Source organism: Lepisosteus platostomus, chromosome 2 (assembly GCF_059453375.1).
Source record: "Lepisosteus platostomus isolate fLepPlt1 chromosome 2, fLepPlt1.hap1, whole genome shotgun sequence".
In the NCBI taxonomy this organism is placed as follows: Eukaryota; Metazoa; Chordata; class Actinopteri; order Semionotiformes; family Lepisosteidae; genus Lepisosteus; species Lepisosteus platostomus.
The window spans coordinates 77678573-77692408 of NC_142612.1; the positions used below are offsets into that span (position 1 = coordinate 77678573).

The 13836-nt window shown below is 37.7% G+C and overlaps 1 protein-coding gene across 2 annotated transcripts in view; it reads right to left on the minus strand.

Annotated features, from left to right (window-relative positions):
- The window catches only part of LOC148677296 (neprilysin-like), a 36851-nt gene extending 25602 nt beyond the window's left edge, over positions 1 to 11249 (minus strand). The window contains exons 1-2 of one of the 2 annotated variants that reach the window (XM_088619996.1): positions 11160 to 11249; positions 916 to 1026 (exon numbers count right to left, since the gene is read on the minus strand). In XM_088619996.1, coding sequence (XP_088476122.1) covers positions 916 to 958 — 43 coding nt within the window. In that variant the 5' untranslated portion in view covers positions 959 to 1026; positions 11160 to 11249. Of the gene's footprint in view, positions 1 to 915; positions 1027 to 1118; positions 1733 to 11159 lie in introns of those variants that run through there. The other variant, XM_088619986.1, reaches the window with a different exon arrangement.
- Positions 11250 to 13836: the final 2587 nt, after the last annotated feature.

Here is a 13836-nt window from a genome sequence, read left to right on the forward strand (position 1 = left end):
TGACACTTCCCTGCATTTAAAAAAAATATATGAAAACCTTACATTACTATTAAAATAGGGGGTTACTTTATGTCTCGCTTGAATTACAGACGAGACAATTCTCCTATGAATTACATACACCTCGGGCACTCTTAATTAAATGACATTACAAAAAATCAGACTTGACACCTTGTAACACTTATAGTTCATCTTTAACAAACAAGAACCTAATTTCAACTACAGCCTTAAAAAGTACGCTTGATACGTTATGATTTAAATGTGAACTTTTGGAAGACTGACAGGCTAAAAGCATTTTACATTTACGCTGAAGACGTTTTAAACCGCACTGACTATTTTGATAGTATTTTATTTTATGATACTTTCAAAGTTTAAAACTGTACAACCACGTTCGATTATGATTTTGTACATATTTCTTGTAGTCACATTCTACGTCACTATTATACCTTGTATCATGTACAATTCTATAAAAATAAAATAATGAAATTCGTTTTTCACATGCTCAGACGTCTTTGATTTGATCATTTCTGTGTTTTTGATTTTATCATTTCTAAAACCACTTATATTTTTAAATTCACACGTTAAATATTAATTAGGTTTAGTATCTAATTCAAACACCTTAGAAGACTGAACAGCCATGCTGTATCTACAGTAGCATTTGAGCGCACATGTACAGTACCTTTCGCGTGAACTGTAATTTAAGAACAAAAATCAATGTGAATATTTTTAAGTGCATGAATTAGCAAATGAAATGATCTCACAACGGGCAGATTAATTTAACACTGATTAAATATCTGTGGACTTACAAAGTATTTGAATGAAGAAAGCAGCATAACCAGTCAAACTAAACACAGTGCATACACAATCTATAGCTTCTCGCGGTGGTTTCTGTAGTACCGCTTTTCCGGACAGACTTACCAGGTGTCTCTGGAAATTTTCGGTCGATGATGTAAATGGGCATCACCAACCAATCAAACAGTCGTCAAATCCATAAAAAGAAAAGCCTTCTTGAGCAACGCTGCATTTAGCCTGAAAATCAACAACGAAAAAGGCACAGTGCTTTGCTTCCAGAATAAAATGCATCGATTTGCTTTATTCCAATAGACCAGGCTATCTCCTACCTGTTAGCGGCACCTCAACATCATCGGCTACAGAACACTTAGAGTATCGCGAATATGCTGGGCTTATTTTTGAGCAAAAATAATATGTATCTTGGCAGATAAGAACGAAGTTCCTTTGGAGTCTAGAATCTCTTCTCTCCCATTAAGCAGGCGTTTAAAGCTGATCTTGACAGCGGAGCTCAGTCTACCTCAGTGGTCGCACAAGGAGAGCTTTGCCAAACAATCCTAAATATCTTAGGAATGGATTTTGCTAAAGTAAATAGCGCAGCTCCTTTAGACACGCAGACACAGATAATTATTATACAGTATGTCCCGTGGAGGTAGAAATTTAGTGACTGCCTAAGTACTAGTAGTGCTTGGTCTGTAAGAGACAAGCTGTTCACAACCTGACAGCCCAAGGCGTACTGTAATAACACGGCACACTCGTATTTCGTTCTCCTAGTCTTTGTCAACTGCGTTTTAATACTGTTCACTTACAGTCGATGCAAAAATGAAAGGTTTAACAAGGGTGAGGAAAATCAGTCCCCAACTGAGGGTCGGCGGTGATATTAACGAGATACTCTGCGTAGCCAAAGTTAATTTCCACAACGGAAAACTTTCGAACCTAAAAGATAAATTTCGACCCTAACAAATACCGGCTGCTACCTCCAACCATCGTGTTTCATGAAGTTAACGCACTACACAGACAATTCATACACGCGTAAAATAATGTAAAATAACAACAGAATACAGGACTTATTCTTAGTCGACAAAACAAATCGCTCCTGGTTTAGTCTCCTCTTTTAAAACGGACCTAAATGTAAATAAATATATACAGGCTAACAAAATATATCAGAAAATTAAAGGTTATTCAATCGTTTGTCAAGTACATTAAATAGTGAATAATAAACTGAACTTTAATTGTAACTGTGCCTCTTCTACGTTTATTGAACACTTTCAACCTTACTAACGTTGGGTAACATGTCTTACCATATTATTAATAGTTTTCTTTTCCATTACTCTACGTCGAATGTTAGATGTACTGTACACCCTTAAACTTTTTCATCAATGAGATCTATTTTCTAGTTTTATTTAGGCTTTGCATTCAAATCTCTTTTTGTGCTAAAAAATAAGATATTAAAATGTATTGTTTATGATTTTGTAAATATTTGCAAACTATGTAGATTAAACAGTTTATGAAGACTTCAAATCAAGTCTAAGTTTGCCTTGAAATGCGTGACATATATATATAATGCGTGAATATAACAGAGTATTGAGTTTATGCCAGATCAGTTTTACCGGTGTCAGAGGTTATAATCAGATAATCAAGATGTTGAGTTAAATAATGAAACGAGAAAACTCAGCATTTTACACAAACATACTGTACATGGATTAAACATGGAGGTCTAAAAATATATAAATGACGTTGAGAAATATGTGCCTACATTTTAACGCCTGTTAAACGGACTCTATGATTGAATACTGTTTGTACTGATATTTTATCATAGGCATACTGTACATAGACGCATATTAGAGAACCATATTAGGGCCCTGTCTCTCTCACACCTGAAGAAGGCTCCACGGCCGAAACGTTGTGTTCTCTTTCTTCTTTTTTTCAGCATGGAATAAACCTATTACTTGTTCCTTATTAGAGAACCTGTTCGGTAGGTGACCCACGTCATCAGCAGTAATGGAAACCCCCCAGCACGTGCCGTGGCTCATGGTTCCTGAGGACTGATCACACCGCGACGCTGGCTTTGCGGCTGCTGATGATTTTCAGACCCGAGGAAGGGACTAAACGGCCTCTAGTGGACATCTTGGTTTTTTGTTTGTTCGTGATATTCGTGACCTACCGTGTGTGCTCTGCCGCCATCCTCACCAGCTTTTTGATATGGACTGTAGGGACGATCCGTCCTTCCGCTGTCCGTGGGAGTGTGTTTATCAATGCCGTTTTTATGTACGTACACAAATTTCATTTCTTCACGGCATTCTGTTTCATGATTATTATCGGGTTTGTTTTTTTCAGCTGGACAACTAACTTTATGGCGGAACGCCTTTGGAGTCATGAAGGTCACGGAACATTTTTGACATTAGACATCGAAAATTAAGGTTACTGTACATGGTCAAGAAAGAAAATGACATAAATGATCCAAATATCTTTACTGGTCCAAAGCTTATAATTCCAATACAGAAATTCATTACTGGACAATTAAACTTATTGCTGAGGCAGAGTGACTCAGCGCTTATGTACAGCCCTGTCATGACAAACATACATGTACTGTATCTGCATCTGGGTTCTGACTAGTTAAGGTGACAATTAACCCTAATAACTTTACACATATATCACATTTTGACACATTTATTCTGAGACGTTAATGATACAAATGGCAATCCATAAGCATCTGGTAGAGCCACACTGCATCACTGCTCACATAATGTACTTGACTGTCCTGATTGGTTAGCTTAGTATGCTGACATGTTACCTTAGTAACTTAACATGTATGTCTAATGTTTATGACTTAAACGGTGTCCCACAGTTGTTTTTCATTTACAGTATACAGAATGTCTATGTCACAGGTAAAATTACAGTAGCTATGTTATACATTATTTTATATGTTATAGTAGTTCAGGTGGGTAGCTGCGTCAGCATGCGTCGGCTGCAAAGGAACAATTAATAGGTTTATTCCATGCTGAAAAAATGAAGAAAGAAAACACGTTTTGGCTATGGAGCCTTTTCTTTCTTCTTTTTTTTCATCATGGAATAAACCTATTACTTGTTAGCTATATACAGTACATAAGAACCCCTTATTATCCCAAAATAGCTACCAGAGGCTGCTAATATTGATTTTAAGTGTCCACAAAGACCAAAAGATAAGTTCTGTTATTGGTAATATTGTGATTGGATGAGGACCATATTCATATCTGTCTGTGTTCATTGCTTCTTCTATTCAAAGTTTGCATGGAGAGAGTTTTCTTCCAGTCATTATTTCATCTGATTTCATCTGACATGTGAGTTGCTTTTTCACGTGTTGCCTTCTGAAGCAGGGCCCACTTGCACGATGGGAAATCAATCGAATTTTAATCTCATTCAAGATCAGCTTTTTTAAGCACAGGGAAGAGGTGTAAAAGGTTAAGACACAGATAAATGTTATGAACATTGTACAGTCCAGCCATAAAGCAATACTTCTGTTATTGCTGTTAATAATAGAAACTAGGAGATTTCCAGCAATCACGCAAGGTTACCCCCACCTCAGACAAACACAGCAATCGTGAACAAACAACTTAAATTAGCCCAGCTGCAATAAGATGAACAGGTCAATGGCTAGAAGCTAGTCAATAGCTGAAATCCTGAAAAACACAACTGGCAGTTCACAAGGGTGGTACACAATGATTAAGGTTTGAAGTAACAATCGTTATGCATCCAGAAGCATAATTTCTCACTACTGGCTTTGATAAAAGAGAAAACGGTAATTCATGTTGTAATTAATTAAGACATGGGATTTGATGCTCCATGGAAATCTGTTCTCCTATATACAGTATACTTACAGTATGTGTATATGCGCACACACCCACATTGCAATACACTGATGGCTACTAAATCTAGGGACAGAGCATGTGAATACAACTAATTATTTATTGCACAAACTGCAGAATAGTTACCAACAGTACAAACATGTACATTACCAGGATCACAAAAGGATCAGACCTCTTACAAGTCTTTGGTGTTCTTGCACCCTAAATCCTCCCCTGCAAGTTTAATCATGGCTCTGTGGCTAAGGATCTGTGCCTGTAGCTGAAGGTTGCCGGTTCAAATCCTGCAGCTGGTGGAGGAGTTCTACTCCATTGGGCTCCTGAGCAAGACCCTTAACCCCAACTGCTCCAGGGGTGCTGGACAATGGCAGACCCTGTGCTCTGACCCCAGGCTCTCTCCCTGTCTGTGTGTCTCATGGAGAGCAAGCTGGGGTATGTGAAAAGATAATTCCTAATGCAAGAAATTGTAAAGGGTAAATAAAGTAATGTTATATATTATATATATATTGCATCTGCTCAAATTCTCATTTTGTCAATGACATCAACTTCGATACCCATCTTCAACCTGCCAACCTTTGTCATTTTATGAATGACATCATGAAAGACCCGTTAGCTCTCTGGGGGGCTTGCAACATTGAGCACAGCCAGCCCTGTTTCTCTGCAGCTCCATTCGCTTCTGATCAGATGTCTTTGTACTGTACATGAATCTTTTGATTTTTCTATTGAATTACTAATCGACTTCTGAAATTTTGACATCATTTCCTATTTCCGCATGCAGCCATTAATAACAGATTTTGCTGTTTTTTCAGGCGTGGCACCAGCACGTCTTATGTACCAGTATGATATAAAGAACACTCCTCATTCTTTCTATCCCACTGTTTCCACCAGTGTAGCATTTACATGCACTGTTTGCAGCGGAACAAGAAAGATTCTAGAGTTTCAAAAAACACTGTTCTAAGAAGTGTTTAGAAGTCCAGTTTAGAAGTCACAGTGATGCACTGTTGGAGTGGTGGAGGTGGTGCTGGGGTGTACTCAGGCCTTACGTGATACAAATTGCAGGCTAAAGAAACAGGGTCGGGAGCTGTGCACATCAGGGGATTGAAGCCCAATACATTGCACAGGAAATCGCTGCACATGTGATGGTACCCCGGTGATCACTCAACCCAGTCAACACTCTGCTGCCTGAGCTGGTCCCTGGGTTCAGGGGTGTTAGGACCAAAGGGTTTTTACCATGCCCACAGAGGAGACGCAGAGCAGGAGAAATTTTGGAGAACCATAGGGAGTCCAGAGGCGTCCATGAATTGTTAAGACTGGTGGAGAAATTATTTGCCTAATCTATATACTGTATGTAAATAACATACAGATATACAATATACAGATTATACATGTACTTAATCTACAGATGCAAAAGAGATTGAAAAATAGTTGTTTAATTATTCCTCTACATTTTTCTATTGACAGATAAGACACACAGAGTTAACTTGTATGTTTTGGCAATGCAGAAGCATCTCAGATCGAAAATACTCTACAAATTTCCCTTTCAGCTCCTGAGGCAGGAGAAAGGTGCCAAGATTTGGCTGTAGGGTTCTGATATAGCTTACCATAAAGACACAGCATCAAATGTGAAGAAGAAAATAATCAAAAGTACGTAGAGGCAACCTATATGGTAGACAGCAGAATGTGAAAATGCATGCAGTGAGTGCTGTTCCTTCAAAGGAAGGAAGTTCAGAAATAGGTCAAACCACCTTCAAACATTGAACCTTCATTCCATTCAGTTAGAGTCTGGATGTCAGGGCTTTACACCTCTGCTCTAACGGTTTCTCAGTTACTCTTCCATATGCAACCCGTCAGGATGATCACCTATAGCCAAACAAAGGGTTTCAACTTAGTATAACCTGGTGGTCTCTACAGGGGATCAGATGAGCAGCTGATGTCTACTTACTGTGCGCCCGCACCCAGTTATAATAGAACCACATAAAAATCATGAATCGTCTTACAGTTCAACGTTTTTACTTATTAGTATTAGTTTATTATTCTGCCTTAAATACATTTGCACAACATTTGTATCAGTCCACCTTCAGCCTTTTCACAGCTATCTTATTTTTAGGCTTTTCTGAAGAGCAGTCTTGTTGTAGCCAGTGTGTTTGCTGTTGGATTTAAGCTTGTGCTTTGAGTGAACATTGCTAATGACTCAATTCTATGATCTTTTTTTTCCCTTTATTTTTCTTGGCAGTGCACTATAATGTTCCAGATTCCTGGAAAGCTTGATTCGTTTTTTTATTACCCAGTTTTCATAATGAGAAAATTGCCTGTAATGATGTTATTGTGTTGGTGTCTTTCTTTGACTTTCTTTTGCAACAGAGCACAGTTTGGTTCTCCATTTACAGTACTGCTAAATCAGCACTAATCATTTACCATTAGTGACAAATGTTTTTGTGTCTTATTTCTTCATAATTTTCCACAATATATTAACTCACATTAGAATATAATTCTTAAGATAGGTCTTTAATGTGGTGCCTTAAATGAATTAGTATCCCATTCTAAAGTGAAGTGATAAGCAAATTAAAAGATCAGTCTTCAGTGTTCTAACTAAGTCTTCTTTAGTGTGGAATAAAACACTGTTTACACCTTTGTGTCAACTGGCAGGCATTTTGTTCAGTGCACTTCACTTTGCAAAGAAATTAGAAATTTAAATATGTTGTTGATTACTTCTTAATGCACATATAATAATCTCAGAGCTGTGTTGAATTTCCCACACTTCATTCTCTTACTGTATAAACATATCCCTATGTGCATTATTTATTTTAGTTTCCCATCAGACCATTTAATTATCATATTTATTTTACACTTAAAACTAATGTATTGCAGCTAAAATAATATCATATCTACTGCTTACACTGTGTATTTGCATTACGGAGAGAAAATACTTCTCAATCACAGCAGTTCATGAAATTGGAAGAAAAGGTGAACAAAGCTTTTATGGATACAATTGCATGGATAATTGTAGAATATTGGGATTAAAACTATCTTCTGTTTTACAGGAATTATTTCTGGGGCTACGTCTGGACAGACCCTGAAGTGTTTGCATGCTCTTCTCTGAAACTCTTTGCATTGGCAAAAATGCTGTAAATACAGCTGCAATTTGATCAATTCAGCTGGAACTGGAATTTTATACTGCACATTTCTTGCTGATAGCTTAACAAATGCCACTTGTTTCCTTGGTGATGAGGAAAAACGAAAAACGATGATGATGTAATGAACCACATTGAATCTTTCATTTAACTTATGAATTTAACATACTAAGAACACAATGATCTCATATTGTCTGTACAACAGGACTGAGTATCTCAATAGACTCTATTATGGTACTTTTTGTATTGTAGTCATATTTGTGGCACTTATAGTCCTTTTAGGTTCTTTATATTTAACATGACAGTTTTCTAGCAAAAAATTGTGAAAAAATATGTTTTTACAGTGCACGTCTTTTCACTGTTACAGCAGGTCTGAGGTGAGAGTTCACATAAAGTAGTGAGAGAATTGTTGGTGGATAACCAGGTGGTGATCTCCCAGACCTAATCCCCAGTTTGGTGACTCGGGTCACCTTCTTGTAGGAGGTGACCTCCCTCATAAGAGGGTCAACCAAAATCAATAAATATCCCATGACGCTTTTCATCAGAGTGGTGGTGTTAACCTCAGTGTCCAGTCTGAATTGCATGCTAGGCATGCATAATTATCTCCACCTTAACTTCCTCCTAATTCAATCGGTCAAGCGATTTTTCAATGTCTCCACCTGATCTGCTTTCTAGAGGGGCTGCTGGCACAGAATTGCAGCTGTGGGCCACCCAGGTGGGGCTGCGCCCCAGTGTGAATGAAGCCAGCCCCCTCCTCTGTGTGAAACTCGTTGGGCTCCTTCGGGATGAAAAGAGCTCTATAAATTCAGGGCATTATCATCAATTATAAAAATTGACCAAGGTTGCCCTAAAAGCGAACACTTCAGGCAGTAGAAGACAGAAAAGGAAATCTGTATAATGCTGACACAGCACCTTTCAGCGACAGCTGTAAGAGTGGACAATTGCTGAGTATTTTTGGCCGGAATGTAAATTTTCACATTTGGGAACGCGGTTCATTTTTAGGTTTTGATGTATTCATTTGAATAATTATTTTTAAGCCATCTTCATTCTCTCTATTGCTATTGCACCTAATAGATATGTCCAAAGCGCAATATCACATGGTTTCAGAGCTTTGTTAGTAAGTTGAACGGGAAATCTGTAACGAATGAAGGCTGGAGGAGGCAACCAAAATCCAAACCACCTGTTAAATAGGCCAGAGGCATCTAATTAAAAAGTTAAAAGTTAAGCAACATGGATTCCAGCAGATCATGGGATTCTACCCTCAGACATTTCATACCTCCATCATGAAAATCTAAAATAAAAAAAAACAGCACAAAGAAAAACAGGTTTTAATTAATAAATTCCTGTCTGCCTTTGGAATCCCGCCTGGCCTCAGCTGTGATTGATGTTTTTTTTGGTTCTTCTCAGGTCTTGCCATCTTTGCTGGCAGTGCTTCCTGGTTTGTTGCCCATCGCCATGGGCTGAGGTTTTATTTGCAATTTCCTCCCATGTTTTTAGAAAGAGCTTGAACAGGGGTTGGAAAGAGGGTTTAACTGTCCCTACGGTTTCTTTTACAAACACTGTGGTTCTGTGCTCCCCATCGCTGTGTATTGTATCTTTTCTGCCTAGAAGTACACTCTGTCTGCTCCCATAGAGAAATGTTACCAGAATTGCCATGGGCAGCTGGCTACAGAATCCGATTCTGCAGTGTGATCTTACACATGGTAAGGATTATTGAGGTTATTGGATGATTAAGTTGTTTATTTTAAATTTCTGGTGACCTCCAGAGGGGTGATTTTCAAAGGCTACCAGGCGTATACCTTTATGAAGCCAAAAGGAACACGAATCCAACAAAATGAGAAGAATTCTGCTTCTTGGGCTGCCATTGGCCTAATGATGAATCGTCTACTGCACGGTGTCTTGGAAGTTCATTTCTGCACCTACTGTACATATCTGTCCTGTAAAGAAATGGGTCTCAGCTGGGTGTGCTTGTTTCAGCTTTTTTAATTGTTGAGCTAAAGCACATGTAAGTGTTGTATTGGGAGGTCATATAAACATATATTGCAGCCCAGCTCCAATATGTGCATTTTATTTGAATTAATTACAACGTTGAATTGTTTTTCATATTCAATTTCAGTTCAATTCGATTAATTTTTATAAATACTAGCGCCTTTCAAAACAAGGTTGCCCCGAGGCCCTTAACAAAGCTGTGTGAGAGTACATGACATTACAATACAATCTGATGTTGCTGTTTCACTTTAATTGGAGCTCTCCTCTTCACTGTGCCGAGCAAAACCAAGTAAATAATAAGATGAATATCCCAGCTAAGAAACCTGTAAAAATGCCCCTGTGCATTTTTAGGTGGGTGCAGGTGAAAAGTTTCACAGCTTATTATGAAAAGAAAGAACTGAATGTTTTCTTCCTGCTGCCCACCAACTGCTTCTAGGTAATTGAATGCAGCACAGAAAGGAATTGTGTACATGGAGCAGATTTGAAGCCTCTCTGGAAAGTAATACTTTATCTTTATAACAAAAAGAAATGCAGAAGCAGTTAAAGAAAATATCTGTATTAACAGCCGGAATCCTACGGGTAAAAAAAGATATCTTACAGCAATTCAAAAGTCTTGAAACAAGTTATGCAATCACAAAGATCAGTGATCTAAAAAGACTGAAAATGTGGACAAGAGTTTTAAATGTAAAGCTAAATACTTTTATTTATTATATAAAATATTATATTATATTTTAGTGCCTCTGTTGCTTGTCCTGCATGTTGAAGTGTAGCTATATCAAAATACTTTCTCTAACATGGTATGGAAATCAAGTTTCATATCACAAAAATGTACGACCAAAATTCTGAGAAAATCTGTTGTTTAGATTGTGAAATATGTAATGTACTGAAGCTGTAAAGACTAGAGAAGTACCAGAGAATATTAAGATGTTTTGTAATAATCACAAATTATCACTTGATCTTACTCTTTTCCCACTGTGAAAGTAAAAAAGAAGAATGGGCTGAATATTGCTGAGCTTTACTAAATAATATGTAACTATGGTTGCAAATAATGCTACCAAATATAAAGACTATAATGTATAATGTATAATGTATAATGTATAATGTATAATGTAATGTAGTATATTTCCTAGACATCCTAAAAGAATACATATTTAGACTGGCATTTGTATTTGTTAATGTAAAAGAAATTCTGTAGAACAGTCTTAACAACACCCATTGTGAATTTCATCTTTTTCTCTGAGGGTCTTTCACAGTTTAAATTATCCAAAAGGATAATTATCCTAATTATGGAACCTTTAAAACCACTTAATTGTCCTACCTGAATTAATTAATCTGAACTACTGTGTACTATACCCAAACAGACATTTGAGATATTAATACCAATCAGGAACATATGGTCTGACTTTCTTACCTGGGAAAGATGAGAAGGAAAATACTACCATCCTTCAGAAACACTCTGGTTATAAAGCCATGCTGTTCAACATTGTTTTGCTGCCTTATCTCAGTTTAACATTGGAGTACTTCTGCCAAAAGTATCAGCTCGAGGTATGTTAAGTACCTCCTGCTGGATGAAAGCTATCGCAACCTGAATTTTAGAACCACTCACCACAGATATGGAATGCCTGCCAGAGCAATGATGGCATGTTTTTGGCACATTCTAAGTACTGGGTTAAGATGAAACATTAAATATATATATAGAAACATGAAAGTATTCTATGTATATGAAAGGAAGTAGAACATCACTTTTTCAGAGATCTGAAATGTTGCCTGTTCCTCACCTCACTGAACAAGCACTGCTATGTAAAAAAATGCTTGGTATAGGCATTTGAAAACAAAGCAGCTCTTCACCCATATATTGTGCATTGTTAAAGCCCACTCGTACATGTTCCCCTGAGTCATGCAGCTTTTAGAGAGCCGTGTCGTTTAAGCGCCCTGTTGCAAAGTGCTTGGATAGGGCTTCTTGCTGGTAGCCTTCGAAACCGTTTCACAGCCCCTGACAGCCCGTCGCCTTTGCCCTTGAAACCCCCGTTTTAAACAACACGACTCGGACGGGATCGAGTGCACGAGATGAAATGGCAGGTTCCTGACGGCTTGTAACTGATATGCGCCTGGCCGCTGGGGAAGGATATCAAGGGCTCTGAGTGACGCTGGAATATCCAGCTCTGGAGCTAATCGAGGTCGTGCCACCAAACTGCTGGGACAGCGCGCATCACTGCATATTACACTGTCGCCGTTCTGCTGGCTACAGCAGTTCAATTGTTTCCTTCCAACAAGTAGCATATGTGAAAATAGTAATTGTAGCCATTCTTTCTTACAATCCTGACTCTAAGTACAGTATATGTAGGAATTCTATCTGTTCCAACAAGATGTGGTCCAACTCTATTGCACACACAGAGTCAGTGCACAGCATGTAACAGACAGCCCCATTTCCCACTGCACCTCTCAGAAAAGCACAATCTATGCAAATTAGAGAGATCAAGCTGTTTATCTGTCAAGCACTAAATTCCCGTCCTCTTCAACGGAACATTCAGTTTTGCACACAGCAAAAAAAACTCAATTGAGTTGTTTTAATTTTAACATTTGCCCAGTTGTGCACGAAGTATTTTTTCTGAACAAAAAATGTTTGACACAGAGAAAAACACTTAAATGGGCTTTGGCGTTGTTTCATATATACTGTAGATCTACAGTGCCTCATATTTTCTCAGAAAAGACATAAGATCAAAAATATTTAAACTAGAGATGCAAAGAAAGCACTTGATATTATTAAATTGTAAAATATTTTTCAGTGTATTTATGTGGGGGGGAGCAATAATCTTAAGTAATACTTTTTATTTTCATTAGCTAGGCAGAAATAGTTAAGAGGGCAAAGTAAACATTCCAAAAATGCACTTAGGAAGAAAGATAAATATTTAGGCAGGAGAATGATTGGCAACAGTGAAGAAAATGAAAAAACAGACACTATATGGAAAGAAAAGAGATTTCTTAAGTATTTATTAGGTTAATAAATTGATATGACTGAGGTTCCTGAAACTCTATATACCCTGCAGGGAGAGCAGTCAGGGGTCAGGAGTCAGGCTCAGTCTGGTGAGAACATATGAACACTGGAAAGCCTGATCTTACAAGTGATGGAAAAAAGGATATAGAGTCAAATTGACACTATAGTTCAGTCTAATTCACCCATTAACTCTCATTGCACAATTTTCTATTTAAAACAGAGACACTTCATGGCAGGTGTCTTCTGCTCTTTATAGGTAGGATGACCTATTATCAGTATGTCAGTTAGCACGGTCTCAGGTGCTAAAAAAAACAGTCGCTTTGATTCCTTTTTGAATTATTAAAGTCAGCAACATAGGTTAATATGCTCACCTAGTCATTTCTGGAGAGGATATGTAATGTAAGAATGATGATTTTATATACTATTAGATTTTGAGTGAACAGATTCTCTCTGTTTTCTAGAAAGCTACTCTCAGGGAACCCATGTTGGTCATCCAGGAAAGTGTTGCTTAAAATGGATGCTCAAGTTCCTGTGTCTTCCATTAGTCCGAATTTCTTTAAAGTCTGAGGTTTGCTTATCGGAATACTCAATATGTCATACAGTTGCCTTTTCCAGATTTTACTTGGCAAAGATTTCACTTGTGTTGGGATTCTCTGCTGGTCACATACTGTACATTTCAAGTGTCATTATGTTATATACAGTATGTAGTTTCCAGTACGATGCATTCAGAATTTTCAAAAACTTTGACAAATCCATCCCAGTGGACTTCAGAAAAACACAGAACAGGGTACACATGTGGAAACTACAAGAAACTGCTTTTCAAATTGAGAGAACAAGAGGACATAGGGTGTGGGAGACAGGAGCAATGTTTTTGATGAATACCCTGGTTTCTCTCAAGATCCTGGATGAGATCCTTGAATCTCTAAACTATGAGCCTGATTGCCTCTTCATGTGTAACCTTACTTACATTTTGATGTACTAATGTATACTGTATATAGACTTAACAAGTTTACAAATTTATTTGTGTTCCCTAGCACCAAAATCTACATGAAGTACAGTTTGACTTTTTTCATCATATACTGTACCAAGATCT